This window comes from Microcaecilia unicolor, chromosome 13, assembly GCF_901765095.1.
Source record: "Microcaecilia unicolor chromosome 13, aMicUni1.1, whole genome shotgun sequence".
Taxonomy (NCBI): domain Eukaryota; kingdom Metazoa; phylum Chordata; class Amphibia; order Gymnophiona; family Siphonopidae; genus Microcaecilia; species Microcaecilia unicolor.
Window position 1 is genome coordinate 70,358,804 of NC_044043.1, and position 16,799 is coordinate 70,375,602.

General features: G+C 44.5%; 1 protein-coding gene across 3 annotated transcripts in view; it reads right to left on the reverse strand.

Annotated features, from left to right (window-relative positions):
* Positions 1–16,799, reverse strand: part of ACAP3 (ArfGAP with coiled-coil, ankyrin repeat and PH domains 3) — a 168,486-nt gene that overhangs the window by 35,045 nt on the left and 116,642 nt on the right. For all 3 annotated transcript variants that reach the window (XM_030222493.1, XM_030222491.1, XM_030222490.1), the window contains exon 11: positions 1,370–1,482. In XM_030222493.1, coding sequence (XP_030078353.1) covers positions 1,370–1,482 — 113 coding nt within the window. The remainder of the gene's footprint in view (positions 1–1,369; positions 1,483–16,799) is intronic.

Here is a 16,799-nt window from a genome sequence, read left to right on the forward strand (position 1 = left end):
ATTACATCTTCCCCATTCCCCCCAAACAAACAAACAAACCCTCCAAGACCCAAACGCAGGCCTCCAGGCCTACCATACCATCCTGGTGGTTTAGTGGCAAGTTGGGGCGGGAGCAATCCCCACTCGATCTTGCCCATAGCGTCTCCATAGTAACTTCCGTGACTTCCTGAGAGATTGCAGCAACTGTTTTGAGGTTGGGGCCAGCTAGAAATGCTGGAATATAAACCCTTGGATTATATTCTAGTTAACATTTTCCCCTAAAAAAAGGGAGGGGGAAACGTTATCTTGTTTTATATTTGAATGGGTTTATATTTGAGTATATATGGTAACAGCTTCTGGGATCATGATGTACACAGCATGACAGAACATTTAATAAGGATGTGAATTTGGATGTATTTGTTATACCACCTTTCCAGTACCAAAATCAAGGCGGTTTACAATAAAAAACGAGAAAAATTGTAAAACCAAATAAAAACAGGACAGAAGTTTTAAAAACACACTGACAGATGAAGGGTTCCCAAACTCAGTCCTCAAAAACACAACCCAGCTGGATGTTCAGGATTGCCACAATGAATATACAATGAGATATATTTGCATACGATGGAGGCGGTGTATGCAAATAGATCTTATACATATTTATTATAGAAATCCTGAAAACTCAACTACACTGCAACTCTTGAGCTCCACGTTTGGGGATATCTGACATAATGAAAGGATGACAAGTAGCACAAGAATAAGGGTTAGCGCACGCTAAATTTAGTGCATGCACTATCCAATCAATTAGCACCTAGAAAGTCAATTTTGGTGCATTAAAAAAATGTTAACATGAATGGGTGAAATGAACCCCAAAACAGTCCAGAAATCAGAGGAAAGGGTCAAATATCTGAAAGCAAATAACATTTTATCTTTGTGCACGTCCTTATTATATATATAATAATAAAGAAGGAGATAAAGGAACAGAGAACGAAGGGGAGAAAGATGAAAATACTTGTGTTATAAATAGCAATGAAATAAACAGCTCTTCCCTGGAATTCCAACCACATAGGTGTATTCATTTGTTCTATCTAAACCCAGTCCCCAGGACACACCCAGCCCATTTGATTTTCAGGAGATCCCCAATGAATAGGCACCAGGTAGATTTGCATGCACTGCCTCCACTGAATGCAAATCTATCTCACCTTCAGTGTGGATAGCCTGAAAACCTGACTGGCTGGGTGTGTCCAAAGGTTTAGAACTTCTAAATTAGACAGTAGGGCAGAATGAGACTAAATAGCTAGGAACCCTCCCTACTTATGGACAGGCTAAGAGACAGAAGAGGGGGAAGGCATAAAAAAAGAGAGCCTGTGAATAGCCCCCCCACCTCACATACCGGTTCCAAGTTTTAAAAGCATTGCTGGATCTCTTAAAGAGGTATCCTTCCATCACCACACCATTAGGAGCATCAACATTAAACTCCACCTTGGATTCATCATAGGAGAAATCCTAAAGGGGGAAACAGGGGGAATAAAATATGAAACAATGCTCAGAGCAGTTCTGTCACAGGGAATGTGAAGCATTACACGTAGTCACAGCATGTTAACATCACTAGGTGGGAGCTGGACTACGGGACACCCAAACCAGCCTTCCCTGGGACACTTAAATCTGCGTGGAGACCCTCATTAGTTGTGTCACTGAGAAGGGTCTTTGTGGTTTTCCCGAATAAGACAGAGCTTCATATAATTCAGAGTACACTGGATAAAAACATGGTCACTGTCATTGATTCAGGCCTTTGCATTTACCATCTCTGGCTCCGAATACTCTCTCTCTCTAGCACAAGTCACCAGCCACTGGACTTCCATACCCCCTCCCCCTCATCATCTCTTGCCTCCTGGGATGGGGCTATGGCACAGCACCACAGTCTCCATTTAACTTTCCCCACTAACATGTCTAAAACCAGTTGCAGCCTGTTTGACAGGAATTTCAGGATGATTCGAAGAAGCAGGTTTCACACTGATTTCAAAACTCATTTGTGAAAGAAAAGTGAAATGAAGACTGAATGAGAATTAGAGAAGTACACATCCCTGTATCAGCCCAAGTGGTGCATAAATCTCATCTCTCCATCAGCCCTCTTTCATTATGCTGCCTGGCCAACATAGACCAAAGCATCCCAGATCATGAGCTATCATTCCACTAGCACAGGGACTGGGATTTACAAAATTGAGACCATTATCCTAAGTGCCTGGAGCTGGAAGCAGAGAATGATGCAGCGTTGCTAGGCAACCTGTCTTCTTGGTGTAAATGATGGTTAGGTGTAGACATGGGGGAAAGGGTAGATGTCAACATAGCAGGGTAGCGCAGATAGTGTCATGAGACATACTCATCCCTCTGATAGGCAACACGGCACTGTTCTGGTGATGGGTTCTCCACCATCCCTATTTTTGGCCAACATAACCCCAAGAAAATCCTCACAGTAATCGGTATACTACATATACACTGTGATAGGAAATAACAGATTACCGAAAAGATGTGACAAGAACAGATGTGAAGCAGAGATGAGAATTAACACTAAGGCCTATGGATGGTTGGAGGTGCGGACACAGAACGGTGGTAAACAGACAAACCAAAAAGTTATACTGATCTTTTAAGTCAATTCCGCTGTCCACATCCTGGTGCGTCTGCTTTCAGTACCAATACCCAGCCCATCTTCCTTGGCTAAGTTATTCAGCTCTTCACCCTTGTAGGACCTTGACAGCTGTGAGAATCGGAATGAGACAGAAGCATCCAGGTTCTAACTCCCAGATGCCAGCATGGATCAACTCAATTTGGTGTGTGGTGTGAGGCATCATTTGAGATATCACTAGAGCTGAAGCCAGTCCTGTCCTGATGCATTCTGGTATCTGTAGTGCTGAGCTGCAACGGAAGCAGAACTACAAACCCCACAATGCACTGCAATAGAAGACTGCATAAAGGAGGAGCAACCAAGAGACTTTCTCCATACTGTCAGTTTGCAATTCTGCGTCTTGACCAGTATGGACCAATGAGATCCAGCATGTACCAGCTGCAATACAGTTGTCAACATGGTTGTCCTAGGAGACAACGATGAACCACAATATAAAACAATAAAGCAAATTATCATTTGCTCTGATCTGCTTGGAGTGTCACACTATGGACAAGAGGAGAGATTTTGGTAAGGGTTAGCGGCAGGAGTCTTGAGACCCCTGTTCTATTACCATACCCCTTCCTTACTCTCAGTGGCTTCAAAGCCTTATATGTGATGTCATCAGAGACTCCATGGCAACACATTTAATGCCACTGAAGCAGCAACAATGAGGTAACGAATTGCTTTGGAAACATCCATGGGAACAGAGCTAATTCACGCTGCCAGAAAAGGAAATCTATTAATGTGGAAAAAGAAAACCCCGAAATGCTTCTGAACAGATGGGTGCCTGGTTGAACAAGGAGTCCTTTAAAGCAGGCTTATGGCTGCTCTGCTCCTTTAAGGACTCTTCCTCAGCTTATTGTATCAACAAGTTTCTGTGGTGCCTTTTCGCACTGTGGAAGACAAAACTTCAGCATGGCTTCATGAAGATCCACCCAACACGGGAATCATATAATACAGCACTATCCTACCCTACAGCTTGTTCTTATAATTCAAAACTACTCCACTTCATTAACTCCATAACACTATGCTACCAGACTCCAGAAACCCATCGTGCATAAGACCATAAGAATAGTTTTACGGAGTCAGACCAATGGTCCATCTAGCCCGGTATCCTGCTTCCAATAGTGGCCAATCCAGGTCACAAGTACCTGGCAAAAACCTAACTTGTAGCAACATTCTATTTTACCAATCCCGGGGCAAGCAATGGCTTCCCCCATGTCTGTCTCGATAGCAGACTATGGACTTTTCCTCCAGGAACTTATACAAACCTTTTTTAAACCCAAATACGCTAACTGCTGTTACCACATCCTCCAGTGACTTCCAGAGCTTAACTATACTTTGAAAGAAAAAATATTCCCTCCTATTTGTATTTTCCTGTAATTTCATTGAGTGCCCCCTGGTCATTGAACCTTTTGAAAGAGTGAAAAATCAATTCACTTTTGCCCGTTCTACACCAACTCAGTGCCACTCCCAGTGCCAATCTTAATATACATTGCTACCCCCAACATTACTCCCATGATATAGTGGTATCCCCAGTTGCAACCCTATAATCCAGCTCTATAAGAAATAGCACATTTGGTTAAACCAGTGGTCCATCAAGGCCAGATCCTCTTTCCAATACTGGCCAAAACAGGCTCCTTGAAACACCTGGAAGATCCTTTCTCTGTTGTTCACTGTCAGAAGTAGAAGAGGGAGATGCCCACACTGTTCTGCATTCTACACCACCACCAAATTCATAATACTATTATCCCCCAAAGGATCCTACAATACAGCACTGTTCACCACACAGTCCCCAGAATACAGCACTACCCCACTCAGTAACAGTAAATCGCCACCTCTTACGTCAACCCTCTGAAACAACATTACACCAGTTACAGGGTGCCTACAGTACTATCCCCCACTCCAATGCTATCTCCCAATGTCAACCATATGACTCAGTACTATCTCAAGTGCCAGTCCTACAATACGGTGGTAGACACCCCACAAAATCTGTAATAAAGCACCACTCACTGTACAAACCTTACTATACAGTGTGAACACAAACTCTAAAGTAGCTAATGGTTCCCATGTGAGCCAACTCACCATCAAGTACTCTAACCCGCCAAAGATCTTCATCCTTATAGACGTCCAATGGCCGCAGCCTAGTATGGTAGGAGAATACGAAGAGCTGCTGCTTGCACTCTGTGTGCCTAAAGATCCGGTTATCTGAGGGGAGCGACTGCCACCTCTTCTCTTCTGGAGGTGGGTGCAAGCTGCTTTGACACAAGCGTTCTCCTTCTCTGTGTCTGAGAGGGACTGATGCCTTCTCTTCTCTCCCCACTCAGGTTCTATATAGACAGAAGTACACTGCAACACAGAAGCCACCTGCCCAATATCACCCCCCCCTCCCCTGCCCCTTCTCCCCCAACCACGTTCCTCCACAAGTAGTCTAAAGAAAGGGCTGATTAGCATACAGCTGGGAGAAGGCTTTCAAATCCACTGATGGAAGCAGAGACAGGGAGCCAAAGAAAGACAACACTTACTCCCAAAGGAAAAACTGTAAATATGACACCGGGTCTTAAAACACCAACACATTTCCTACTAGGAAAACAAAAAAAAAAGAAGCTTTAATGCTACAGATTCCTACACTAGAAGAATCCCTTGTGTCAGTCATATATACGGAGCACAGATCGACTGTCACCAAATTCAGAATAAAGGAGCACTAATTAGAAAAAGAAACGCGTGGACAAAAACTGAACTGGAAACCCCAAAGAGCAGGTCTTTGAATGCAATGGTATACTGGAGAACTAGAAACAAAAAAAATGCATTCCCTGCTGTGCCATGCAAAATACAAATAGAGAAAGTATGCATGAGAGAGAAAACGTATTTATATATTTATTGGGATTTATTAACTCCTTTATGAAGACATTCACCCAAGGCGGTGTACAGCAGGTACAGTTTAACATAAAACTTACAATTTTGTTAACAGCATAACAATAGCAAAATAACCAAGAATACACTAAATACAATAAGGGCCTCTTTTACTAAGGCGTGCTAGTGTTTTAAGCACGCGCTAAACGTCAGAGACCTCAATATATTCCTATGGGTGTCTCTAACATTTAGCGCATCCTAAATATTAGCACACACTAAAAACGCTAGCGTACCTTAGTAAAAGACCCCCCTAAATAAGGTAAACTATCCAGTAAATTGAAACCTGATAATAGAACTACCATGAAACGGTATCAAAAATATACACATTTAAAAGCACCGGAATTCAAATACCAAGACACATAATACAATGTTAGCATAATACTAACGATACACCTAATAGAACGTTCAACTAACACAGATATGATGCTAAAGAATTTCTACAATATCGCTTGCCATATAGCTGAGGGACCAAGAGCAGATGTATGATGGGAACAAGATGTGACTTTCCACAAATGAATGAGCAGGAAACACTTTTGGACTCATTTTCGAAAGAGAAGGACGCCCATCTTTCGACACAAATCGGAAGATGGGCATCCTTCTCACAGGGTCGTCCAAATATGTATAATCGAAAGCCAATTTTGGACATCCCCAACTGCTTTCCGTCGCAGGGACGGCCAAAGTTCAAGGGGGCGTGTCGGAGGCGTGCCTAACACATGGACGTCCTTGACCCATAATGGAAAAAAAAGGGCATCCCTGACGAGCACTTGGACAACTTTACCTGGTCGTGTTTTTCTTATGACCAAGGCACAAAAAGGTACCTGAAATGACCAGATGACCACAGGAGAGAATCGTGGATAACCTCCCCTTACTCCCCCAGTGGTCACTAACCCCCTCCCACCCTCAAAAAATATCTTTCAAAATATTTTCTGCCAGCCTCAGATGTCATACTCAGCTCCATCGCAGCAGTATACAGGTCCCTGGATCAGTTTTAATGGGTGCAGTGCACTTCAAACAGGCGGACCCAGGCCCATACCCCCCCTACCTGTTACGTTTGTGGAGGAAACAGCGAGACCTCCAAAACCCACCACACTGTACCCACATCTAGGTTCCCCCCTTCACCCGTAAGGGGCTATGGTAGTGGTGTACAGTTGTGGGTAGTGGGTTTTTTTGGGGGGTTGGGGGGCTCAGCACACAAGGTAAGGGAGCTATGTACTTGGGAGCAATTTATGAAGTCCACTGCAGTGCCCCCTATGGTGCCCGGTTGGTGTCCTAGCATGTCAGGGGGACCAGTGCACTACAAATGCTGGCTCCTCCTATGACCAAAAGGCTTGTATTTGGTCGTTTCTGAGATGGATGTCCTTGGTTTCCATTATCACCGAAAATCAGAAACGACCAAGTCTAGGGACGACCATCTCTAGGGACGACCTAAATTTCAAGATTTGGACGTCCCTGACCGTATTATCGAAACAAAACATGGATGTTCATCTTGTTTCAATAATACGGGTTTCCCCGCCCCTCCATTGGGACGTTTTGCAAGGACATCCTCTACAAAACTTGGATGTCCCTTTCGATTATGCCCCTCTTTATCTCCACAATATTTAAAAACCACAGCCAGCGCTGACTGAGGCGATTAAATTTATAGCCAGATATTCAGTATCAGGCCGAACCCAAATACCAGCACTGAATATCTGGGTATAACACCCAGAATGTATCTAGGCATTGCCAATATTCAGTGGCAGTACTGCGATAACCTTCAGAACAACTTCCGAAGCGACACAGCTGAATACTGGCAGTACCGTTTAACTTCCACCTCTGCCTCAGCTCCACCCCTGGACCGTCCTGGACCCCAAAAATCACACATTGGGCCCAGCGAGCTCTAATTATCTGGTAGCTGACAGACAGCTTTGAATATCGGACCCTATAACAGGAGAAACAGCAGCAAAATATGAGGGATCCTTACATAATCTTACCAGATACAGTCTGAACCGTGTTGCTTTATTTTATCATTACTAATATTACATATTTTTAATTTCATCTGTTCTTTAATCACTTTATTTGGCTTTGGTTTTATTGTACTGCTGATTTTTTGAATCTGCCTAAATCAGCATTAAGGGCTCTTCAATTACTACACAGTACTGTGGCCCAATTGATTACGAGATGACCATATTTTGGACAATGGGAGACAGGGCGAAGCAGACAGGTGCACATGTGGTGTCCTCATCATTCCTCCCTGTTCATGGTAAAGACCAAAACAGAGAAGCTTGCATCCTGGAGAAGAAAGTGTGGCTTCGTGGATGGTGTCATCGAGAGTTTTCAGTTTCCTGGGCCATGGGATAATTTTATGAGGCCTACTGAGCAGAGGTGGGGTCCATCTATCAAAGAGGGAACCAAGTGTCTTCCACAGCAGACTGGAAAATCTACTAAAGAGAGCCTTACTACTACTACTTATCATTTCTAAAGCGCTACTAGACATACGCAACGCTGTACACTTGAACATGAAGAGACAGTCCCTGCTCGACAGAGCTTACAATCTAATTAGGACAGACAAACAGGACAAACAAGAGATAAGGGAATATTAAAGTGAGGATGATAAAATAAGGGTTCTGAACAAGTGAATAAGGGTTAGGAGTTAAAAGCAGCATCAAAAAGGTGGGCTTTTAGCTTAGATTTGAAGACGGCCAGAGATGGAGCTTTACATACCGGCTCAGGAAGTCTATTCCAGGCATAAGGTGCAGCAAGATAAAAGGAACGGAGTCTGGAGTTAGCGGTGGAGGAGAAGGGTGCAGAAAAGAGAGATTTACCCAGTGAACGGAGTTCCCAGGGAGGAATGTAGGGAGAGATGAGAGTGGAGAGGTACTGAGGAGCTGCAGAGTGAATAAGAGGAGTTTGAACTGTATGCGTAAACAGATAGGAAGCCAGTGAAGTGACTTGAGGAGAGGGCTAATATGAGCATAACGACACTGGCGGAATATTAGTCGTGCAGCAGAATTTTGAACAGATTGAAGAGGAGAGAGATGGCTAAGTGGGAGACCTGTGAGAAGCAAGTTGCAATAGTCTAAGCGAGAGGTGATGAGAGTGTGGATGAAGGTTCTGGCAGTGCGCTCAGAAAGGGTGAATTTTGGTGATATTATAGAGAAAGAAACGACAGGTTTTAGCAGTCTGCTGAATATGTGCAAAGAAGGAGAGGGAGGAGCAGGGGCGTATCTGCGTGGGGCCTCAGGGGCCTGGGCCCCCGCAGATTTTGCCCTGGCCCCCCCTACCGCCATCAACCCTCCCCCGTGCCCGTTCTTACTTTTGCTGGCGGGGGACCCCAACCCCCGCCAGCCGAGGTCTGCTTCCACCTGCCGCTGCCTTCAAAACTTCTTCTTCAGCCGGCGGGGGACCCCAAACCCCCGCCAGCCGCCCCGCGCTGTTTAAAATTCATCTTCGGCCTCCGTGGCCGTGCTGCTGGGATAGGCGGCGCTGTTGAAATCCACTTCGGAGTCTGACGTCGTTGTACGTTGTACGTGCTGCGACGTCAGACTCCGAAGTGGATTTCAACAGCGCCGCCTATCCCAGCAGCACGGCCACGGAGGCCGAAGATGAATTTTAAACAGCGCGGGGCGGCTGGCGGGGGTTTGGGGTCCCCCGCCGGCTGAAGAAGAAGGTTTGAAGGCAGCGGCAGGTAGAAGCAGACCTCGGCTGGCGGGGGTTGGGGTCCCCCGCCAGCAAAAGTAAGAACGGCAGCGGGGGAGGGTTGGCGGCGGGAGGGGGGTGGAGAGACTAAGTCATTGGTGGCGGTGGGGGCTCGGCGGCGGGGGGGGGGGGGGGGGGGGGGGGGGGGCGCTAAAATGTGCCCCCTCCCTCTGGCTCTGGCCCCCCCTACCGCCGGAGTCCAGATACGCCCCTGGGGAGGAGTCGAAGATGACCCCAAGCCTTACACCAGAATCATTGGGGATGGGTGAGTAAAACACTCAGGTAAGTAAAAGCGAAATACTAACCACCTTTATAGAAATGGGGAAAAAAAGAGTGACATTTGGAAAGAAGTGTACACTAATGCCTGTAGTATATACCCAGTGTGCCTGAATGTAACTCACCTTGAGCTACTACTGAAAAAGGTGTGAGCCAAATCCAAATAAATAAATATAATTTTACATTAGAAGTTTTTCTGTTCTTATTTATCAAACTATTTCCTGGCCACTCGTAGTTTCTTTAATAGCACAGAAGTTTTGACAATTTTATTGACCAGCAGAGGTATCAGATTTATATTTCTCTATGTATTGTAGTGTCTGTGTAGGAATCCGCAAGTATCCAGCTTGTTCCAGTTTCCCAGTAGTGGTACTCAAGGGCTCAGTGCAATATTTATAGCACTGTCTTTTCATAGGTAGCATTGCTGCAATTTGAGTCCTGGGAGTTAGAGATATTATGGTGTGGTACATTTTCTATATAGATTCTCAACGTCTTTTTGCAGGGTTTTGTGTTATTTCAAGTTTAATCACGTTTCAGGTTTAATCAATTTTTGATATACTGCCCGTTGGAAATTCTTCTAAGCAATTTACATACATCCATAAAATAGATTAGAAAAAGGGGGAAGGAAGGCCAAAGAACAGCTGGCTTGGTTACAAAGTGAGCTGAAGGAAGATATTAGAGCTCAAAGAACATCCTTCAGAAAACGGAAGAAGGATCTGCCTGAAGATAATAGGAAACAGCATAAAGGAATGGCAAATCAAATGCAAAGCACTGATAAGGAAGGCAAAGAAAGACTTTGAAAAGAAAATTGCCTTGGAGGCAAAAACATATATTAAAAAACTATTTTAGGTATATTAGAAGCAAGAAGCCGGTAAAAGAATCAGTTGGACCGCTAGATGACCGAGGGGTAAAAAGGGCACTCAGGGAAGACAAGGCCATAGTGGAGAGATTAAATGAATTCTTTGCTTCAGTCTTCATTGAGGAAGATGTGGGGGAGGTTCCAGTGCCAGAAATGGTATTTAATGGTGATGAGTCCGAGGAACTGAAACAAATCTCTGTAAACCTGAAGATGTAATGGAGCAATTTGACAAAAAAAAAAAGAGTAGCAAATCACATGAACCGAATATAAACATCCCAGAGTACTGATAGAACTATAAAATAATGAGTGGAATGGAACAGGTAGACATGAATTGCTTGTTTACTCTTTCCAAAAATACTAGGACTAGGGGGCAAGCAATGAAACTACAAAGTAGTAAATTTAAAACAAATCAAAGAAAATATTTCTTCACTCAATGAGTAATTAAACTCTGAAATTTTTTGCCAGAGAATATGGTAAAAGCACTTAGCTTAGCAGTGTTTAAAAAAAAGGTTTGAATTGCTTCATAAAAGAAAAGTCCATAAGCCATTATTAAAATGGACTTGGGGAAAATCCACATCTTATTTCTAGGATAAGCAGCATAAAATGTATTGTACTGTTTTGGGATCTTGCTAGGTACTTGTAACCTGGATTGGTCACTGTTGGAAACAGGACGCTGGGCTTGATGGACCTTTGGTCTCTCCCAGTATGGCAACAATTATGTACTTATGTAAAAAATGAACTTGCAAAACTATTATTAGTAATATGTAATTTATCTACGGAAAGATATAAACAGGATGGAGTCGGTCCAGAGGGTGGCTACGAAATTAGTAAGCGGTTTTGAATGCAAAAATTATAGGGACAGGCTTATGAACCTCAACGTGTATACGCTGGAGGAGAGAGGAGACATGATAGAGACGTTTAACTATCTCAAGGGCATTTATGTACAGGAAGAGAGCCTTTTTCAAATGAAGGAGAGCTCTGGAATGAGGGGGCATATGACAAAGTTAAGAGGGAATAGGCTTAGGAGTAACCTAAGGAAGTATTATTTCACAGAAAGGGTGGTGCAGGCGTGGAATGGCCTCCCAGTGGAGGTGGTGGAGTCGAGGACTGTTCCAGAATTTAAAAAGGCATGAAATAAGCATGTGGGATTGCTTAGGAATAGGTAGAATTGGGGGTTACAGAGGATGGGCAGACTGGATGGGTCATGTGACCTATATCTGCCGTCATGTTTCTCTGTTTCTATCTTTAAAAGCTAGTGTGCTATTAGAGGATTGGAGGGTGGCCAACTTAACGCCAATTTTTTAAAAAGGTTTCCAGAGGTGACCTGGGACATTATATACCAGTGATCCTGACATCAGTGCTGGACAAAATGGTAGACTATTATAAAGAAATGAAATCACTGAACATATATATAAGCATTGATTAATGGGACAAAGCCAACATAGATTTAGCCAAGGGAAATCTTGCCTCACTGATCTGCTACATTTTTTTTTTTGTTACATTTGTACCCCGCGCTTTCCCACTCATGGCAGGCTCAATGCGGCTTACATGGGGCAATCGAGGGTTAAGTGACTTGCCCAGAGTCACAAGGAGCTGTCTGTGCCTGAAGTGGGAATAGAGGGCATGAGTTGAAGCTACAGTGTGGTAAATTTAAAACGAATCGGAGAAAATTTTTCTTCACCCAACGTGTAATTAGACTCTGGAATTCGTTGCCGGAGAACGTGGTACGGGCGGTTAGCTTGACGGAGTTTAAAAGGGGTTAGATAGATTCCTAAAGGACAAGTCCATAGACCGCTATTAAATGGACTTGGAAAAATTCCGCATTTTTAGGTATAACTTGTCTGGAATGTTTTTTACGTTTGGGGAGCGTGCCAGGTGCCCTTGACCTGGATTGGCCACTGTCGGTGACAGGATGCTGGGCTAGATGGACCTTTGGTCTTTCCCAGTATGGCACTACTTATGTACTTATGTACTTATGTAACTCAGTTTTTCAGTTCCCCAGGACCAAAGTCCACCAACCTAACCACTAGGCCACTCCTCCACTGTTGCTACTATTTGAGATTCTACATGGAATGTTGCTATTCCACTAGCAACATTCCATGTAGAAGTCGGCCCTTGCAGATCACCAATGTGGCTGCGCAGGCTTCTGCTTCTGTGAGTCTGTCAGACTCACAGAAACAGAAGCCTGCGCAGCCTTCTACATGGAATGTTGCTAGTGGAATAGCAACATTCCATGTAGAATCTCCAATAGTAGCAACATTCCATGTAGAATCTCCAATAGTATCTATTTTATTTTTGTTACATTTGTACCCCGCATTTTCCCACTCATGGCAGGCTCAATGCGGTTTACATGGGGCAATGGAGGGTTAAGTGACTTGCCCAGAGTCACAAGGAGCTGCCTGTGCCTGAAGTGGGAATCGAACTCAGTTCCCCAGGACCAAAGTCCACCACCCTAACCACTAGGCCACTCCTCCACTGTTGCTACTATTTGAGATTCTACATGGAATGTTGCTATTCCACTAGCAACATTCCATGTAGAAGTCGGCCCTTGCAGATCACCAATGTGGCCGCGCAGGCTTCTGCTTCTGTGAGTCTGACGTCCTGCACGTACGTGCAGGACGTCAGACTCACAGAAACAGAAGCCTGCGCAGCCTTCTACATGGAATGTTGCTAGTGGAATAGCAACATTCCCATGTAGAATCTCCAATAGTAGCAACATTCCATGTAGAATCTCCAATAGTATCTATTTTATTTTTGTTACATTTGTACCCTGCGCTTTCCCACTCTTGGCAGGCTCAATGCGGCTTACATGGGGCAATGGAGGGTTAAGTGACTTGCCCAGAGCCACAAGGAGCTGCCTGTGCCTGAAGTGGGAATTGAACTCAGTTCCTCAGTTCCCCAGGACCAAAGTCCACCACCCTAACCACTAGGCCACTCCTCCATTTCTTTGAAGGGGTGAATAAACATGTAGATAAAGGTGAGTTGGTTGATGTGGAGGGGCATTTTCGATATAACGTCTAAGTGTGATTTTGGACGTTGTATAAAAACGGCCCAAATCAGCAGGGTATAATGGAAAGATATTATGGACGTCTTTCTGTGTTCCAAAATATCAGCGATGAACGTATAAAATGGAAACTAATAACATGATCCACAAAAGACGTTTCCGGGAACAACAGACGTAGAACGTCCATCGCACAAATGTTCCCGCGCATATTAAACGTGCATGGTCTCGCTAGAAACGCCCTCTCCACGTGCTGAACCCCCATATAAGGCACCGCACGTGTAAGAACGTTCATTCAGAGAGCAAAATGGCACTCAGGAGACAGTCCGACTTCAGTGTGGCTGAGACAACTGCATCCTGTGCAACTCCACATAAGACACAAACGGTGCCTATTTAAATGGCACCACCACCTGCCCCCAAGGAATGTCTCCATAAGGGCCTGGACCCTAGTAAGAGACACCCTGGCTTTTTTGTTTTGGCGGGCTTTTCAATAGTGTCCGTTGCTACCACACTGCATTACTAAGATTTCACCCTTGGTTTTGTTCCATTCATCTTTTGCCTAGACGTGTTCTGACCCCTGAGGCAGACGGTAGAACTGTCGAAACACGGTCCCGTGTCAGGTCATATATATGTATTTGGTGCAATAAAGCTCTTCAATCAACCTGTGGCTGACGAGACGTCTCGGTCCACCCCTACCTTTTGGATTTGACTAAGGTAAGTGTTCAGCAATAGCAGCCCCCCCCCCCAGCATTGGACATGGGCTATCAGGTCCCCCTCCTGTTGCACCACATAGAAGAGCTCCCTCACCAATCCAAGAGTAATCAGGGATATGTGCACATCCACATCCATAAATATAATCAATGTCCTAGAAATGAAAGCCATTCCCACATCCCTGCAATACTGCACGTGCTGCACAGAAAGGGCACTCTGTATCCCCATGTCCACCTCAACTGCCATATCACCTGTGCCTATGTAATGTTCTCCCCCCCCCCCCCCCAATCAGTGTTATCTGTCTCTCCAATTTGGCTTCCAAAGGAATTTTGTCTGTGAAGGCAAGAAGGGCCATCTCCTGAATCCTTGTGTACAAACTTGTATCTTGCAGGCATTTTGGTATAAGAAGGGAGCTGGAATCCCTGAGGCACCGGTACCGGCGCATCCAGAGGGAAAACCCGGACATGATCCAGCGTCTGTGACAGCGCCTCACAGCTCGAGGTAAGTATTAAAAACAGAGCACCTGTATTTATTTGTTTATGTATTTATGTAATTATGACATTTTCTGGTACAATTTCACGTTCAATGTGACTATTAAGCTAAAAAGAAGTCATAACACCTCTGTCCCAGATCAAGGCCTGAGGTTACAGCTGCCCTCCCTAGAGTGTGGCTGCAAACTCCAATTAACCACCTATGACATGACATGAAAAGGGATGGGTCACGTTGCAACTGCTATGGCAGGGGACATCAAAACGTTGACCTTTTCTGGCATTACCCCTTCACAAATATCCCCAATTTTAGAGGATCAGGGTGCCTGACTTCTGTATCCCCCTTTCTGGGGTGGATAATGTTTCATGATATTCCTGCCTGAGGTCCTGCTATTAGTGGATGTGACAGCATGAATTTAAAGTAATTGAATTAAATAGTCTCCCACCCCCCCCCCCCACCCCAAAACCAAACACATCACCACAAATGGCCATACTGGAAATCCAACCATAGTCACAACCCAAATCTAAACATGCTGCTGTGTGCTCCTTGTCACACCAGCTTCCAGGGTTCCCTGTCATGTCATCTCATGCATCTCACACCACAGGCGTATACCCCAGGGATCACCACTGACCACACCTTTCCCCATCTCTGCCTCATGCCAGCTAGCTCCTGCACTATGCAAGCCATGTTGGATGTGCTGATCTCAAGGATAAACCTTTTACACACACAGGGCGGAAGGAGCAGCAGCAGGCCCTGGAGGAGGAGGAGGCCAGCACTGAAGATCGGCTTCGCAGGTTAAAGTCTGACTGGCCAATGTTAAACCACATATTCAATGCCAGTCAACGGAAACAGCCCAGCATTGAATATTGGTTCCAGCACCGACCACAGGAGTTAGCCAGTCCAACTCCTGCAGTCTGAAAATCAGCCTCACAGTGTATATCACAACCTTGCCCCTGTTCTGCCCAAATGATGCCCCTGGGAATACCTGCATGCCCTCTTCTTGGCACGAGTATTTATATGCGATTACACCTGGGCAACTTTTTAAGAGCCCTTTCCAAATGTCAAACAGACTTTATATGTAGAAAGAGCTTTTAAAAATTAACCCTTGCAAGTATAAGCAGAATGAAAATATAGTTCTGTGAAAAAAATGTGTGAACCCCCTTGGATTGTCCATATTTTAGTATGGTTTATACAGAAAACAAGAATAAATGGCAAAAGAGAGAAAGATAACCTCACTGAATAAACAAAGGGGATATAGCTTGATTTATTCAACAAAACCATTGAACAATGCGCATTCTTTTGTGGAAAAGTATGTGAACCCTTCATTCAATAACCGGTGGCAACTCCTTGACCAGCAATAACGTCTACAAAATGTTTTCTGTTAACTGTTGATCAGTTTCTCCCATTGCCTTTCAGAAATTTTGGGCCAGTCTTCCAAACACGACTGTTTCGAGTCTGTGACATTTGAGAGCTTCCTCGCATGTTCGTTTCAATAGGGTTTAGGTCAGGCCTTTCTCAGCCAGTCCAAAACACGAAATTTCTCCTTCAGCTATTCTGTGGTAGATTTACTTGAACATTTAGGGTCATTGATTTGCTGCACGACCCACTTTCAGCTTAGCTTTAGTCACAGTCTCCTCTAGAATTTTCTGATATACAGCAGAATTCATGGTTCCATCTACAATGGCGAACCATCCAGGTCCTGATGCAGCTCATCACGCTTGACAGTCAGAATGAGGATCTTACTCTGGAACGTAAAGTTTGGTTTTTGCCAAACAAAACATTTGTTATTGTGTCTGCAAAATTACATTTTTGACTCATCGGTCCACAGAACATTGTTTCAGAAATCTTGGGGGATGTACAGATACTATCTGCCAAACCTGAGTCAGGCAGAAATGTTCTTTTTAGAGAGCAGCAGTTTCTTCCTCACTATCTTCCCAGGAACGCCACTCCCGTTCAGTTTTACTTGATAGTTGTTGACACATGAACCCTCACATCAGCTGCAGCATGAGAGGCCTGCAGATCTTTAGATTTTGGTCTGGGGTTCATAGTGGTTTTGTGGATGATCCTCTGGTTTACTCTTAAGAGTGATCTTGGCTGGCCAACACTCCTAGACAAAAGTCACTGTAAATCTTCAGCTTTTCCCATTTCTAGACTCTGCCTGATGGAAGATGATGCAACTCCAAAATGTTTCGAAATGGTCTTGCAACCTTGTTCAGACAGATGAGCATCAAGGATGCTCT